General features: G+C 35.4%; 1 protein-coding gene across 1 annotated transcript in view; it reads left to right on the top strand.

Moving 5' to 3' along the window:
* The window catches only part of LOC106882257 (vacuolar fusion protein CCZ1 homolog), a 28,454-nt gene extending 10,427 nt beyond the window's left edge, over positions 1–18,027 (top strand). The window contains exons 6-12 of the mRNA XM_014932868.2: positions 1,080–1,255; positions 2,664–2,816; positions 4,145–4,290; positions 6,155–6,266; positions 8,061–8,213; positions 10,739–10,866; positions 15,351–18,027. Of these exons, the coding sequence (XP_014788354.1) occupies positions 1,080–1,255; positions 2,664–2,816; positions 4,145–4,290; positions 6,155–6,266; positions 8,061–8,213; positions 10,739–10,866; positions 15,351–15,406 (924 nt within the window). The 3' untranslated portion in view covers positions 15,407–18,027. The remainder of the gene's footprint in view (positions 1–1,079; positions 1,256–2,663; positions 2,817–4,144; positions 4,291–6,154; positions 6,267–8,060; positions 8,214–10,738; positions 10,867–15,350) is intronic.

The following is an 18,027-nucleotide window of genomic DNA, read 5'->3' as shown; positions in this document are numbered from 1 at the left end:
TGGACCCCTACCTCTACCCGGAATTCATTGCTGTACTCATTTCCAACCCTCACCTTACTGGCAGCATCTCTGTACATGGCTCGCACAGCTCTCACTAACCATTCTTCTATCCCAAGTTTCCTCATTGACCACCAGATAAGGGATCAGGGGACCCTGTCAAAGGCTTTCTCCATGTCAACGAAAGCCAGGTACAGAGGTTTATCCTTAGCTAGGTATTTCTCCTGCAACTGTCTCACTAGAAATAAGGCATCAGTAGTGCTTTTACCTGGCACGAACCCAAACTGCATCTCATCTAAATTGATTCGCTCCCTAATTAGTTGGGCTATGACCCTCTCTAATCCATCTATACACAAATCCAATACAAATGTTACAGATTAACTTGCACTTGTTTCTTGCATTCATGCACAAGACCTACTGACTGCTAATCTCTTCAGGGTAGCTGCAAACTGCACAGGACTACTTAAATGATAAAAATAATAGAATACATTCATGTTCATCATCAAATGAAAATACAAAAATTAACGCTTTAAGTGATAACATTTGAAACTGTGAATGATTTTTAATACCTAGGTTAATATGTGATGATCTCAGTCAAGGTTTATATGTGATGATCACTTGGAAGTTAATGACATGATCAGCTTGCAGTAAAGTGGCCAATATTTGGACATCTAATTTAAACCAATCCTTAATTAATATCTTTTGTGCTTTCATTGAGCCATTTCTTTTGTTCTCAGAAAACACACCCAACACTAAAATTTATTGGTTTTTATCACTTCCTTCACAAGCAGTGAGGCAACATAAAGTACAATCTGCTGAGCCCTACTTAAGGGAAAAAGATGAGCCGGCATCATTGTTTGTCCTTTGAAGATCTCAGGCAGTTGTTGAGAAAAGTCACAAGCTCTCCTATACAGAATTCATCACCAAATATTTGAGATATGAGGTCTGAGACTTTGGTTTGATAATGCAGGACTGTATGCCCTGAGGAAGAGTTGTGACAGTAGAAATCTCAATCTCTATCAATTCTCTTGTTTTTTTGTTTTTTCTTTTATTCATTTATCTTTCTTGTTTTTGTTTTGTAGTATTTACTTACTTTAAAACTATGTCAAAGTGACATCCTTGATGTTTTTGATGGAATTCACTTTCTGCCTCTGAATAAGAACACCTATCTCCGCATGAAATGTTTCATAAACCAGGTGGAGGCCCAATTCCCAGAAATCAAATACACAGCATTCCTCTATAATGACCAGTTAGTGTGGTAAGTAAGAGTTCATTTGTCTGACTCTGGTTTAACTATCTCAGCAGGAAGCACAAGGGGTTTCAGATTCATAATTACTTCTTAATTAGACAAAGCAGTCATAGTCATGTACTTAGTGAATTCACTTTACAATAACATGATTCTGTCTGATCCCTCTAGACCAGTGGTTATCAACTGGGGTCCATATAATGTCTTGTTGTTAAAATTTGTCAGCCATAAAATCGATTATACTTCTACAATACACAAAATATTTTTACAATTTTTTAATATGTTGATAATGTTGAAGAAGCCATTTTGATAATCTGTTGTTTTCTTAGATTCTGGACTTAATCCATTGCTCAGTTTTTTCCACCCCTTCTCTCACCACTCTCTTAGGTACTGTTCCTTCTTCTCTGCCTAAACCATATTTATTTAAATGCATATTTGAATACGTTGAGTGTTTTCCTCACTTGTTATTTTCTGTATCATCCTATATATTTCAAAATGCTATATCTGCCACATGACTACAAAATATATTTATATAGAAGCCAAGAGAGGGAACCTCTATATTGGTGGTTCTCGATATTACATCTATGAAGGGCCCATTTTATTCAAATGGATTTTTTTTTTATATACACCCCATCAAATGGACTTTTTCACCTTCCTGGCACTTGTGCCGGTGGCATGTGTAAAGACATTCGAGCGAGATCATGCCAGTGCCGCTAGACTGGCTCCTGTGCAGGTGGCACGTAAAATACACCATTTTGAGTGTGGCCGTTGCCAGTACCACGTGACTGGCTTTCGTGCCTGTGGCACGTAAAAGCACCCACTACACTCTTGGAGTGGTTGGCGTTAGGAAGGGCATCCAGCTGTAGAAACTCTGCCAGATCAGATTGGAGCCTGGTGTAGCCATCCGGTTCACCAGTCTTCAGTCAAATCGTCCAACCCATGCTAGCATGGAAAGCGGACGTTAAACGATGATGATAATGATGATGCACCCCATCCTTTCAAAAGAAAGGTCTGTCAGCTCAACAAATTTTGAACTCAGCTCGCAGACCCTTGTACTAACTTTGTGAATCCCCAGAGGTCTGCAGACTCCAGCTTTGATGCACTTTGATCCGCTTCTAGAATGGCATTAAAGTTTTAGTAGAAGATACATACTGACAGCATGAGGCAGTACAATCAAATCTGAAACCATGTGGTTACAAAACAAAGTTACATGGACACAACCATGCTTGCAGCTCAGTAATCTTGCCAAAATACCGTTGTGACTTTTGGGACAGATGGACTGAACACAGTATGTTTCCATATTTTCTGTTCATTCCTACCATTCTGTGTTACATTTTTTTTTATTCTCTCCTATTTTTCTTTTTATATTACATTTCACAATTTGATCCGTGTAGCATTACATGTCCACCTTCTCACCCAGGAGCGGTCTTCAGCAAGACGACATGAGAATCATGTACCGGTACTTGATCACTGGGCTTTTCCCCAGTTTCTTGGAACAAAACCTAATATCCGAAAACATATCTCCAGTCAAACTATCTGGGGTCACTGCAAGCTCACAGGTACATTATGGAAGGTATGTCTGAAGTTTTGTTTCGTTTTTTGGTCTTCCAGTCCTTGTTGTTGTTCTTAGCATGACCTAATCCATTATATCTATGAGTAAAGGGATTCCAATTGTTGCCATCCTGTATTTTCACATGTATTTTCGGGTAGATTTTGCTGTCATTTCTCACAGATCAAATGATCAAATAAAGGCTTTTCACCATTGGCTTGGTTGTTTCCGCAGTATTGTGTTACGGCAGTAGAATGTTAAAGGAAACTAAATAATTAGACATGTTGATGCAGGTATGGCTATGTGGTTGTACAATTTACCTCACAATCAAGTGGTTGCGGATTCAGTCACACTGAGTGGTACCTTAGACAAACATCCTTCAATTATAACCTCTAGTCAACCAAAGCCTTGCGAGTTAACATTATTTACATTTGACGGATATTTGTCCTCGTCTTGTTTGTTGTTAACACAACGTTTCGGCTGATATACCCTCCAGCCTTCATCAGGTGTCTTGGGAAAATTTCGAACCTGGGTTCTCATTCCTAAGGTATTTTTCAATGTTATTATTATTGCCCGGAATCAAACTCAGAATCTTGGGGTTAGTAGCCCACGCTCTTAACCACTATGCCATATGGCATAGTGGGTCAGATGTTTTAGGTGACTATGTAGTTATATGCAGACAGCCCATCTTTTGACCCAAAGGAACATTGAGGATATGACAGTTTGAAGTATAGAGGGAGGAAGGACTGCACCAGCACTCAGCTGATAACTCATTTTTACCATGTATGCCTTCCGGTGGATACCCAAGGGTGATAGAAACACAAAAGGTCAAGAACAATATAGAGAACTGAAGCTCTGGCAGGTGGCTATACCTGGGAACAACTGCAATCCATTGCAATCCAATCTCTTATTAGCATATTATGCACCACACAAAGTGAAGGGTATTAAGAAGAAAAATAATTGAAGCAACATGGAATGAAGCACCTTACTGAAGGACCCAATTCCCAACCTGGTCTGGAAAGTGAATCCACAACCTTATGATTGTGAGCTCAACATCCTAGCCACTAGACCATGTTGTCTGAATAAATAAAGATGAGGCAGTCATGGCTGGAACATATTTGATCAGAACTGACCTGGAGCTAACAACTGTACATCATATTACAGTTACATTTTGATGTCTTATGAGTAGGATTCAAATCATCCAAACCCCTTTTCTAATTATGTTGATGTTTATTTTGACAATCTAATTATGTTAAGCCCACTGCAGTGAAAATTATTTCATACTAAAGTCTTCTCTCTATTTTCATAGTATTTTCTGATTGTTTTTCTGTTTTTTTTTTTTTTCGTTACAGATTCATCACGGGGCCACCAGATATCAAAGATGAGAGCAATATGGGGAAGGTACCGCATGTTTATTTGAATACCGAAGAAGAAAATGAAGAATGCTACTTGCTTGTATATAGAGCACTAAGTGCTAGTATTTGTATGTTTATTAATGGTAAGCTATCTATTTATAATTCAAATGGTATATATACAACTTTTGAATTCAGTACTGAAAGCTAACAAAATACTCTCATCAGTTTTTACAGAACTCTTCACTGCTAATTCCAGAACTGGAGAGAGTTTCTGTTCTGTGTACCCTTCTATAAACTGGCTAGATCATTTGAAAGTTGGGTGTCTTTGTCTACAGATGTAATGCACAGTCAGTAGTAGGATAGAAGCTGCCAATCTCGCAGATGATTGCCAAGTTCCTTATCAACTTCTTCATCTGCAACTCTAGCATAACCAATGTAGGAATTGTACAAATGATTAGTTAGAACTCATCAGATATTGTTATTAGTTACTGCAGTTAATGATGTTGCATTTTTGATTCTATATCATTATTGACTTGTGGATTACTGTGCTTACACAAGCAATTAGGTATACTGGAGCAATGTTTTTAGAAGATGACTACCATACTTAATTGATTGTGGTACAATTCGTGTGTATTTCATCAAATGTAATTGAAACGGTATAAAATTTTAATGAAGAAAGCACAAATTTATGGAATATATGCACCTATTAAACTTTTTAACCATTTAAAAAAAAGTGTTTTTCTGAATTTTATTTTTTTTACTATGATGTTTACTCAGTTGAAATTATGTATAACTTCAACTGCATGGTTAGCTTGCTGAAGCATAAAGTACATCCATGTGTAAAAATATTTACTTTATTAATATACACATGTAAGGTGATCAGCTGGAAGAATTGTTAACACATCAGGCAAAATGCTTAGCAGCATTTCATTCATCTTTACATTGTGAGTTCAAATTCTACCAAGGTTGACTTTACCTTTCATTCATTCAAGGATGATAAAATAAGTACCAGTTGTGCAGTGGGGTTGATGTAATCAATTTACTCCTTCCCCACTAAATCAGCCCATGTGCCTGTAATAGAAAAGCTTAATATGCATATGTGGGAATTTGATACATGGAGAAGTAGCTCAGAAAGGAATTTTATAAGATTACTTTCTTTTGCATCCACCTTGGAATGGATAGGATACTTCTTCAAGCTGCTGCAAATAAGATGTGTTCCATAATGCTATGTCAGGATTCTCTGTCCCACTCAATGTAGATGAGTAGTCTTCATCCTCTATTATGGTGATAAAGTCTCTAAAATATAACATCTAATATGGCTTCTTGACTAACATGAAGGCAGTGACCAGTAAAGCCTGTCATGCATTGAGCAACAGTGGAAAAGATGGTTTGAATGAGATGTTTTCTTCAAGAGAGACCAGATGTATGTACTATAAAGGTGATCTTGAACCTCTTTCTTCATAGTCCAAGTTCCAACTCCATGGAGGAGAATGTTCTTTCCACATGTCTTGAAAAAAAGGCCAGCTTTTTGATTTTGAAACACTTTATTACTAGATATTTTGAAAATTTGGACATTTATATATTCTTTAAAAAAAGGGGGGGGGGGATTTACTATTAGACTTGCTTGAAGTTAATCATTCAATCATAAAATAGAAGTAGAATCTGTTGTCAGTCAAAAGGACTGTGGCTGACGGACATATATTTCACTTTCCTTTGGAGAATATTCAGCATAATGGCTATTGTATGGTTTGAACAACGATAATGTGGTCAGTCTGTACACACCATCAAAATCTCTGTCTCATTGAGATTTTATCTCACTCTAGCTAAAAAATGGACATTCTTAGAGAAGAATATCGATCTGTGTATTTGTTTGTAGGTGTTATAGCATGTACCTATTTAAGTATTGAGTATTTTATAAAAAGACATGTTTATAGAGTGTGCATTTTTAATCATTCTAATTTGGCATAAAAACAAACATTGTATAATAATTATTATTATTTCATGCAGTCAACACACCACTGACGTTTCAGACTTGTAAGAAAATTGATGCATTCCTGGGACAAACTTTAACAACACTTGCTTCCGATATTGCTGAACAGTATTCCAAAAAGTCATTAAGGTAAAACATTTAAATAAACACACATTAAATTAGTATTAACATATTTAATGCAGAATTAGAAAGTTAACTACAAATAATATTGTAGTGGAAAATTCTTTTGCAAAATTCTTCACAGTCAATGAAAACAACACCCTGTCACCTTTGCACTTCTAAATTATATTAAATTCTATTGTCCATCCTCAATAAACATTCTGAATCAATCTCATCTTGCTGGCATTTAATCTTTAGAACAATAATTCCCAATGTGGGGCGTGGGATCCAAATTAAAAAAAGTTTTTATTTTTAATTTTTGTAGTGGGACATGGAATTGTGAAATCTTTTTTTTACATAGTCAGTAATGTACTTTCTTCTGTACTTAGTAATTAATAAAAGAGTTACAGGTAAATTCTTTTGTATTAAATAATTGTGATAAAATATTTAAAATCAAGTTGTTGTTTTTTTTTCCAACCATCAGTGGGGCATACATTTTTCTGGAAAGTTATAGTAGGGCCTGGGGAAAAATAGGTTGGAAAACACTGTTTTAGAACTTCAAATTATTTTAAGCCTATCATATTTCTGAATAAGTAATGATTTGATAAATACACACCCACTCTATTTCCACCCTTTTATTTCTATATTTCTCATTCATTGTTACATAAAGTAGCAGATTATTATCACTAATGAGTTTTGCTTTATTAATCATCATATCTTCCTTATTTTTTAATATTATTTCAGAAAAACTGAACAATGGCAACCAACAAACCTAGAACATTGATTATAAGGGATTTCTGCTTCATTGCATTAATTTAACTGTTTAAACCTAGATTTAATCCTCGTCCTTGTTACAGTATTCATTTAATCATAAAACTTAGAGCCAAGACATGGTATCCACAGACCACATCACTAGTTACATGTCTGTATGGGTAGTAATTCTTAAAATGAACTGATGCAGGTTAGGGGAGGCTCTTTAATCTTTTTCACATAATGACAACTCTCTTGTACTGATACAGTAACAGATAAACAAAACTAAAGTTAATGGGTTTATTTTGTGTGTACAAGAGAGCATGGAGCATGACAACCTGTCCAACACATGGATATGAAATGATGTTGATGATAATGAGGAAAAAAAAGATATTAGGAATCACTCAAATAATTAAAATATTACTATTAAGTACAGTAAAGAAAATGTAACGTTGATCAATTTTTAACCCATGCTAGCATAGAAAGCGGACGTTAAACGACAACGACGACATATGAACTGAAATCATTTTTTCCTACCACATAGTTTTTTTCTAATGAGATTTTTAATAATCACTGCATAAATATGTTAACACAATCACTCCTCATATGTGTATATATATATATATATATATCTGTAAAAATATGTGGCACTTATTCTTTCTTTCTTTTGTTGTCCTTCCTGTCAAAAAGAAGACCAACCTGATTATTAGTTTCCGTATTTGTTAAGGCTTCATTCATTTTCCTATCCACAGAAAGAATTAGTGCTCATATCTATTTACAGCATATACAACCTTTAATAGAACTGAATTGGTCTGCCTTATTTGCATATTAGTGCAAATGAAAATTGATAATTAGATGTACTACGAAGTGGTAGGAAACACAATGCTCTTCTTATGTCACCCTTGTATTTCTAAATAAATACTTATATACAGAAATTAATGTGTATGAATATGTGTGTGTGTGTGTATATATATATATATATGTGCATGCACACTCACATGCAGATAAATGCATGATAAATTATTTATTATATACTACTTGTGCATGTTTTTGCTTGTTTTGCAATTGTTCCAGTTTTAATGAACCACAGTACAAATATGTGTACTTCAATCATATGAATCTGGCCCAGAAGACGACTGTACATGGTGACAATAAGAAATCAACAAATTTAAACATTCCCCCTGATACAATCAAGCTCTTAAGTGACATCAGTTCAGATTTCTCTAAGTAAGTATTCTTTTTCTCTCTACACGTTTTTTCTTTAAATTAGGAATATTGTACAATAGTTCTACAGTTAGATTAGTGTGTATATATATGGAGGCAGTGAGGGTGGTAAAAGAGTGCTTCATGAAGCCACTTGAACAGCTGACCCTTGGTGATAACTCCAATGGCCAGATGCTCTTCCAAATTCTCTCTTTTAACAACTTTCCATGCTTCAGGTTTGTGTCTGGGACGGTGGGGCTAATGAGGTGCAGGACACATGTCCTTGTTGATAGAAGTGTTCCTCTACATATATTGGCCTGGGAGGGGAGGTGGGGGGAGACCATGGCAGCCCACACATAACAAACAAAATGCACACATACATCTCTCCCCCTCTCTCCATATACATACACACACACACACACACATATATATATATATATACAAATGTACACACGCGTACACATATTTATATAAATACGCACATATATATCAACAGAGCATTTGGCCGTTTGATTTCTAGCCGAGGGTCAGCTGTTTGTTACTTGGTTACCCTGCCAGTGCTGGTGCCACATTAAAAAGCACTCAATCCACTCTGCAGAGTGGTTGGTGTTAGGAAATGCATCCACCCGTAAAGTCCCAGCCAAAACAGATACAGTAGCCTTGGATAAATTTTCTACCTGGCTGGCTTCTGTCAACTGTCCTACCCATGCATGCATGGAAGATAGATTTTAAACCATGATATATATGTATATATATATATATATATATATATATATATATATATATATATATATATATATATATATATATATATATATATATACACACACACACACACACATATATATAATGAAATTGTAGCTGATTTTGAGTGTCATCTCCCTTCTCTCTTGAGACTCCATCAGACATGCTCTAGCATGCTTTGCTGATCTTGAGCAAGTTTCATGTCCCTTATATCTTGAGACTCTCACCTTCAGTTTTCTGCAATCCTCCTTGATAGATGTTTCTGGAAAGATAACATTTTTTCTTTAGTGGCATATTTTTTTCTTTCAGTAATGTAATCAAGAAATTATGAACATAGTAAAATATATACATTAATCTCTATTTTTGTAAGCAGTTATATGTATGTAGTATGTCTATTTTTGTATGCAGTGTAAATTAACCAAATTTAAGCAAATTGTAAATACGTTGCAACTGCTGCACTAATTATGAACTGGTAATTGAATGGTAGATCTGTATTTTTATATACCTTGGACGTGCTACCTAATTGTTTTTTGTCACGAGTCTCACCTCCAGCCATTCTCATCACATATATATGTATAGGTAGATGTGTGTTTAATAACATACATAACGAACGCAAACACCCACACACTCACAGACACATTCATATACAAAATGTGATGATTCATACACACATACACTCTCACATAGTCACATATACTAAGAGAGATACATACAGACATACATTCACACATGTCAGTCATCACATATGTGTAGATGTGTGTGTTTAATAACATACCTAACACAGAAACACAGTCACAGAGACATACACTCACAGACACATACACACTTATTTACAAAATATGATGTTGTCATCGCTGTGGTATAAAATGCCCTTTACTATCTCGTACGTATTAAAGACACATACACACTCATATACAAAATGTGATGTTGTCATCTTCACCATGATATAAAATGTCCTGTACTATATTTGACTATAGAAAGATTATCTCCATAAAATGTTTATATATTAAGCACATGTATTAAATGTTAATTTAAGGGTTAATATGTAGCAACCTTGCAACTGCTGCAATAATTAATAACTGGTAATTGAACGGTAAATGTGTATTTTTATATACTTAGTGTTATCACATTAGAGTGAAACAATATTATAGTCCTGTCACATTAGAATTAAAAGTGAAACAATATTCACTTTTGACACGTAATACCGAACCAGTGTAAAAGATTGTTCCGGGGCTGCATAGGCAAGAAGTTGAAAATTTTTGGGGCCCATGACACTCCATGGACCCTAAGTAATGCATGTGTAAAATTTGAATGAAATCAGTTGGGTAGTTCTTTGGGGATTCACACATACATTCTCAGTTTTATATATATAGATATTTGTTTTTTCATTCTAGCATGGGCTTCAGGGGTTCTCATGGGAGACTGCTGGTCTTTCATAAACAACCTTACCTGGATTGTGCTTTTGACAGGTAACTTTCTAGGTGCAATCCCATGATCATTAATGACTGAAGAGTGTCTTTACCCTTTACCTTATTACACAGTACTGACAGTAGTAGCTATTATACAGGACTGTCTGTGGCTATAGATTACAAAACTATTAACCTTTTGAGGACTGTAGTAAAAGAGCATCACAGTATGTTGCCTTCAGATGTGAACTATTTTCGACTCATTAATAAAATGCAATTTATTATACATAATTCATGTTAATGCATATTAACTTAACTGTGGTCCGTTTTTAACTCTTTGCCAACAGGATTCAACAGAACCAATGCATAAATTCTTGGTGTCTCTGTTTTTGTTCACAGGTGCGAAGATGATGCAGAAACCATTGTGAAAACTTTGAATGACTCTTGGGTTGTAGGGAAAAAATCTGACCATCGAGAATTCTATGTGGTTATTAACCAGAAAAATGCCAATCTCATTGAAATCAATGGTATGTTCTAGATATTGTGTTTGTTTGGTCATTCACTCTTGTAAAACTGGTTCTTTGTATTGTATATCCATTTTTTTTTTAATTCCATGCCAACATGAATAGTTTTGGGATGAAGTGGCTAGCAGGGAGCAGAGGAAAGAGGGAAGAGATTTGTAAAACTGAACAGTTGTATATTTTTATAGCTGGCTGCTCTTTCTGCTGTTAACTACTCAACCATGAAATAGCATTGCAATTTGTTTGTCAGCCAAGCAAGTTGAAGCAAACATGGTTATAAGTTGTCCAAGGGTATAACTCCATTCCACAATATGAATTGTGATCAAAGTTTGTGTTATTAATGCCTTTTTCTTTTTTAAGTTTAAAACAGATAAAAAAAAACTAGTATTTTCATTTATTGAAATCAGAAGGAAGAATTAAATATAAACACATAAAACTGAAAATTGAAAAGTTATGCATGAAATGAAATGCAAGTGAAAATACTTTATTTAAATTTATTTTCATTTTAAGTTTTACCCTAACTATCATCATTATTGCAACAGTTCTTCTTTTCAAACATTAATTTTTTTTTTTTTTTCATTTTTCTCTAATGAGTTTGGTTTGTTTTTTAAAGTAATAAGAATATTATATGAAATTGAATTTCAGCTCACATCTCAAGCTTACTATGCCATGCACAGTATGTATGTGGAATAGTATTTTGAAATGTTGGACTTAGGATTGTTAAGTTGTGGGTTTAAGCGTGATCTTTCTTTCTTGGCCGGCCGTTGTGCGTGCAACATCATTATTCCTCCCTGTGCCTGTGAAATCTTTTATCCCTGCCGTAAGGCTTTATTTCCGCATACGCCAGCTTAATTTAATTCTTCCTTAGTCAAAAGACGTCTGTTGTTATGTCCTGTTATTATTCCTACTGTATTTGTGTAACATTGTTCGTTTTTTTCTGTCCTTGTTTTTGTATACATTCGCTGCTTTCTTCCAAGGAATCTAATGCTCTTAGCTTAGTTTTTCCTTGGGGCTGGCCAGATTGGAGCAATATCGAGAATAACCAGCCAAAATTGCAAGGATAATCTGGATCTCGACTGAAGAGAGAAAACTCCGAATGACCTGTCCGTGTTTTCTTTGTATCGTCTGTCTGTATGTTTTGTCCCTTTCTTGTATCACCTAACTGTCTGGATGTTTTGCGTCTTTGTCCCATTCTGTATTATTTATCCTTCAAACACTAACAGTGTGGAAGACATGGGAATGGAAAAATGAAAGCTAATTAAGATATCCTCAGCCTGCTGAGTACCCCTCATTGGGTAATTATTACATCAGAGGATCTGCTAGCTAGGAAACATATGTAGCCTGCATTTTACTTGTTCCAATCCCTTAATTTGCATTTTTATTTGCATTCACAGCAACTCTAGTTGCTAACTGTGAGCTATACAGAAATCTTAAGCTTATCGAATTTCCTAACTTCAAAAAGCACTGAGTCCACTATGCAGACTGGTTGGTTTATTTAATGCCAATAAAATGTTTATTGTTCCTGAACATACACAGTCCACTTTTTGTTTTCTGTACCTGCCACAGACTGCTTGAAGCTTACAAACTTCCTACACTTGGAACCCTGGATTTTACCCTTACATATCGATATATATATGGCCGTTGCCAGTACCGCCTGACTGGCTCCCGTAGGATTTTCGAGCGAGATCGTTGCCAGTGCCCCTGGACTGGCTTGTGCGGGTGGCACATAAAAGACACCATTTTGAGCGTGGCTGTTGCCAGTATCGCCTGACTGGCCTTCGTGCAGGTGACACGTAAAAGCACCTACTACACTCTCTGAGTGGTTGGCGTTAGGAAGGGCATCCAGCTGTAGAAACTCTGCCAAATTTAGATTGGAGCCTGGTGTTGCCATCCGGTTTCACCAGTCCTCAGTCAAATCGTCCAACCCATGCTAGCATGGAAAGCGGACGTTAAACGATGATGATGATATATATATAAATATATCATCATTTAACGTCCATCTTCCATGCATGCATGGGTAGGAAGGTTGACAGAAACCAGCCAGGTAGAAGACTACCCCAGGCTATTGTGTCTGTTTTGACAGGGTTTTTACAGCTGAATGTCCATCCTAACACCAACCTCTCTGCAGAGTGGACAGAGCTTTTTACATGGCACTAGCACAGGCAAGGCTAGTTTTGGCTAGATTATTTTCAGCTGGGTGCCCTTCCAAATGCCAACCACTTTACAGTGTGGACTGGTTGCTTTTTGTAGCACCAGCACTGGCAGGGTCACCAAGTAACTTGCAAGACAAGGAATTTTGAGAGGGCTGGAGGCATTTGAGGAGGGGATCTTGTGTCAGATGATGAAAGTGACAAACGATAGTCTAGAGGAGGAAGGTATAGAAACTGAAACCATTCTCAGTTAAGCATAGAGAGGCTCTAGATGTTGTGCATGATGATGAAGAAACGGTGGGCTTTTACCACTAGAGAGCATGAGCTTGGACAGCTAGGCTTTACCTCTATAACATAGTGAAGATGGAAAGTTAATCACAATGATAGAGAGTAGTGTGTCATGTAAATTAAGATGTTGGAGAAAAGTGTGTTCAAAATTTACTGATGCTGAGGGGGAAAAGAAGCTTGGAAGTATTACAAGAGGTCATTGAAAGTGGGAAATGTGTGGTAGAAAGCAGGACTAATCCAAGTGGACCTGACAACTATTGAAATGAACAGTTATACGGTTGAAATTACCACTAAGCATAATGAAGGCAGACACATTTGCCAGGCTGGCAGGGATAATTGTTGAGGTGTTGAAATTACCTGATGAAGTGAGACTTGAGTCAATTGCATAGTTATCTCAATACAGGGAGCTATCATACCCCTGTGTCTGGTGTAGCAGAATCAACTGCTACAAATAGAAAGGAGATGTTCCAGAGGGAAGTAACTACAAAGGTATCAAACTGTTGGATCCAGTTAGAAAAGTAAGAGAAAGAATCTTGGCACAGCTGGTTAAGACCAGAACCAGCTTAGAAGAAATGCAGTTCTGATTTGTGCCTGGTCAAGTTATTACTGATGCTCTCTTCTTAGTGAAACAATTGCAAGAGAAGTTTGCAACTAAGAGGAAGTCTCTCTACATAGCATTTGTTGGTGTTGAAAAAGCCTTTGATAGGTACCACTCTCTGTAGCCTAGTAGTCTCCATAAAAACTAGGTATAGAGGAATGGTTGGTGAGAGCAGTGCAAGCCATGTAGGTGTACCATCAGTAAGTTACAGTTGGCAATGAGCTCAGTGATGTATTTAGTGTGAAAGTAGGTGTTCCTCAAAACTTATTTTAGTCCCTCCTGTTATTGTTCTCCAAGCCATAACAGAGGAGTGATAACTTTATTTTTATCATCATTTTATACTCTCAGTTCTCTGTTAGCATGAGTTGGATTTATTATAGTCCAAGTTACTGTCCTCCTAGATGGACTAAGGACCATTTCTCACTTGTATTTTGCATTTTTGACATGGTTTCTATTCTTGGATGTACCTCCTATCTTTGACCATTTTGCAGAATATACTAGGTACATGTTCTGAATAAATGGATTGTCTTGTCCCTGACAAGACTAAAGCATCCTTTTTAGCTGACATTTTCTCCATTTGCTTACCAACCACTTTTCAGGATGTATAGGTGGAGTTTATTATAGCACTAGCATTAAGAGGTTGACATGTCCTCTCTACTTTATGTTTGTCTCTTTTCATTCATTAATTCATCAGTGCATGCTGTTGTAGTATCATCTCTTGTAAGACTAATGAGAGTCTTCTCTTCTCTGCATTGTCTCAGCACAGCCAGGGTTAAAGAGTTGAGAAGAGTAAAAAAGAAAATGATAGGAACAAGAGTGATAAAAGAGAGCATAATAGAAAGGAGGGAGGGAGTGGTAAACGTTTTTAAAAACAAAAAAGTCATCTTTCCTGTATCATCACAGTGCTGGGCATTTTTCTCAACACACTGCATGCAATGATATTAAAAGAGGCATCAATACTGCTGGATCCCCCCTCCCCCCACAACTGGAACCTGGTGGCTTCAACTGAAGTTAGTTGTTTGGGTGAGGTAGCTCTCTTCCTATTCATTGGGGGCAAGTCACTCATCTGGGACACCTCATGTTCTCCAGTGTCAATCTGGTTGCTTCAACCTGATAACTGTCACCTGCAATGCAGAGGAGCAAAAGATGAGTAAATACCAATCATTGACAGATTCCTTTTTGTGCTACCAAATAAAAAAGAGAGCATTTTACACTTGAGGAATTCCTATGTAATAGAGTAGCTGGTGCAATGAGTGTCACTAACTGTTCTTTGCAACAGTGTTTTTGCCATCTTATCTGCTGGGCATAGCTGAGATAAGTTCTTCAACAGAGGGTGTGATTTTTCTATGTACATGTATCTATTGAGTAAAAAATTATTATTTAAAAATATTGATGTTTTGAAATGGTGAAAACATATTTTTTGATTTTTAATTTCTCTTGTTTCTTATTTACAGAGGAAGTAAAAAAACTATGCAGCACACACTTCAACAGTGTATTTTTCTTGGATTAAAATAAACCAATTGTTACTCTCTGCATCAAAATCTGTGAGATATCTTTCTATTTGTTGATCCAGTGAGAATCACAAGTTTACAATTTGGTTTTCCAAAACAAGCTGAAATTTTGGCCCCACAGCTTCAGTATTTTATTCTAAAAATTTTAAGCACAGTCAACAACAAAACTGGCACAAAATCAAACAGGCTTTCTTAAAAACCACTGAAAATTTGTGGAGTTCTTGCCATTTTGTCAAGGGCAGCAAACAGAATTTTCAGAAGCACACTCATTTTATATTGATACATATATATATGCATACATATGTCTATTGACCAAAATGAAGGTTAGAAGACTCAGGAAAAATATTTTGATACGTTGATCAAAATGTAAGATAGAATTTTGCTATTTTAGGGTGTTGTGGAAAAGTAAAGCTTGTTCTGTTAAAGAAAAAAATATGAAGAAAATTTTAACCCAAACCTAGGACTTCCATTGGAATTCTTATGCAATTTGCACCAATTGCCCACACCACTGTATATAAATGTAAAAACATGAGTTTGAGACACAGATACAAACATGATTAACCACAATGCACTGTACAGGTTTTAATCTAATTGTGGGACATGCTGAAGGGAGTCTATGCAGATAGTTAAATGAGAGGATAATCTATTATTATGTAACGTCTGTGAATCCAGAGACTGGATGTCTTTTCATAATTAACTTTTTATATGTACCTAATGTACTTGATTGTATGAGCAACTGAAACAGAAAGATACTTGAAAAGGCGGCTATACTTGTATGTGTAGAAAGCAGTATCCCTCAATGAATGAATATATGTGTGTGTAAGTTGTCTAAGAGTCCATAAGTCAGGAAAAAATGCACTTATATATTTGTCAAAAGAGTGGGTATATTATCCAAAGCATACAGTATTATATATCCATTACAGCCGATATGGTAATTTCATTCTGTATCAGCTACCTCTGATGAGTGCAAGGTTACTTCATTGGATTATTACCTAACACTCCATTGAATCTCTAGCATGAAACCAATTGGTAAGATCAGCCATAATGGATATATTATACTGTACACTTTGGATAAGATATATATGTGTGTATATATACATCTGCACATATATATATATATATATATATATATATATATATATATATATATATATATATATAGTCTGTGTGTGTGTGTATAAATGTATAAACAAATTAATTTAGGCTGTTAAATAAGAAGGAAAGTATTTCATTCCTGCATGGTACATATATTCATTTTAAAATAGCAAATTATGGAATTTTAAATCTTGGTGTGTGTGTGAGATGCACATTCGTTCATTCTTACGTCTATTTTACTATGCTAGCATGGGTTAGGTGAATAAATATTACTGAGTCAATTGTTCATTTGTTTTAGAAATGGATGTCCTTTCTGTCACTAACCCTTACATATATAGATATATAAAAATTTTGTTTCTAGCTGATCTTTAATACATTAGTTATTTTAAGGTTTCTTTTACAATTGAAACTAGCAAGCTTTAAAAAATAACTCATCATTATGTAATGAGATCTAGAATATTAAAAGGATATTTAAATTTTAAACTTCAGTGTTTAATTATTAATCCAGCTTTTAATTGATTAATTGTGTTTAACTTCACCACTATTGGTTGATAATTGAAGTTTGTCTGGGTTGAAAAGAATTGTTGCTCTGCAAACTTTGTGGCATTGGTCCCCAAGTAACTTGTCTGACCTTATATCAAATATTCTGTCTAATGTGTTTTATTTCGACTCATAATAAATTAGGAATTTGAGGGTTTTAGACAAATTCCTGAACTTCTTTATTATTATACTAGTGTCTAGAATATAATTTAACAAAAGTTTCTTACATAAAATTATAAAGCTTACACTTAAATATTAACAATTTAAAATGGATAGTTTTGTATTACAGATTTAGAGAAGGTTAACATCAGTTGCTGTCAAAACAGTAAGGGACATCTGCAAATGATCCCTTGTTGATGGTAGATGGAACAAGGGTAAGTTGATGTTGAGGCCTAGTTCAGTACTGATTGGGGAGACCTAGCGTCATCGTCATTATCATCTTGTCGTAGATTTTTAGGGGAACTGGAGTTTTTCACATATAGTGTATCTAGGACTTTACTAGTCAGTTTTTTTTTTTTTTTAACAGTAGGTGTAATTTTAGTATTTAAACTGCTATTTCTAGTAGGCTAAACATCAACCTAAAAGGTCATCCATTGACTATAAATAAAAACATGGCAGTAGTATCAAAATTATAATACATTTAATACTCTATTTGCACATTTTCTGCTCGAGTCTGATCCTTTAAAAAAACATTTCTCCAATGAAAAATCTGTTGACATCAGAGCTCCCAAATATTAAATAAACAATTTTAACATTTTCCGTGTATTTAAGAAGCAAAATAGACATTTGACAGAAATTTATTCAATAGTGTCGGATTAATTGATAGGGAAAACATGTTATCCAACATCCACTCGCCACGGACATTGAAATGAACGGCGACGACTGACAGAAAAAACTTTTCATGTATGTATTCCTCGAAATTGTTATTTTTTCTTAATAAAAAAGATAAGTAACATTTTAATAAAAAAAGTGGGCACAAATCTAA

Source organism: Octopus bimaculoides, chromosome 5, assembly GCF_001194135.2.
Source record: "Octopus bimaculoides isolate UCB-OBI-ISO-001 chromosome 5, ASM119413v2, whole genome shotgun sequence".
NCBI lineage: Eukaryota > Metazoa > Mollusca > Cephalopoda > Octopoda > Octopodidae > Octopus > Octopus bimaculoides.
The sequence above is the reverse complement of the archived record's forward strand: the minus strand, read 5'-3'. Positions and strand labels throughout refer to the sequence as shown.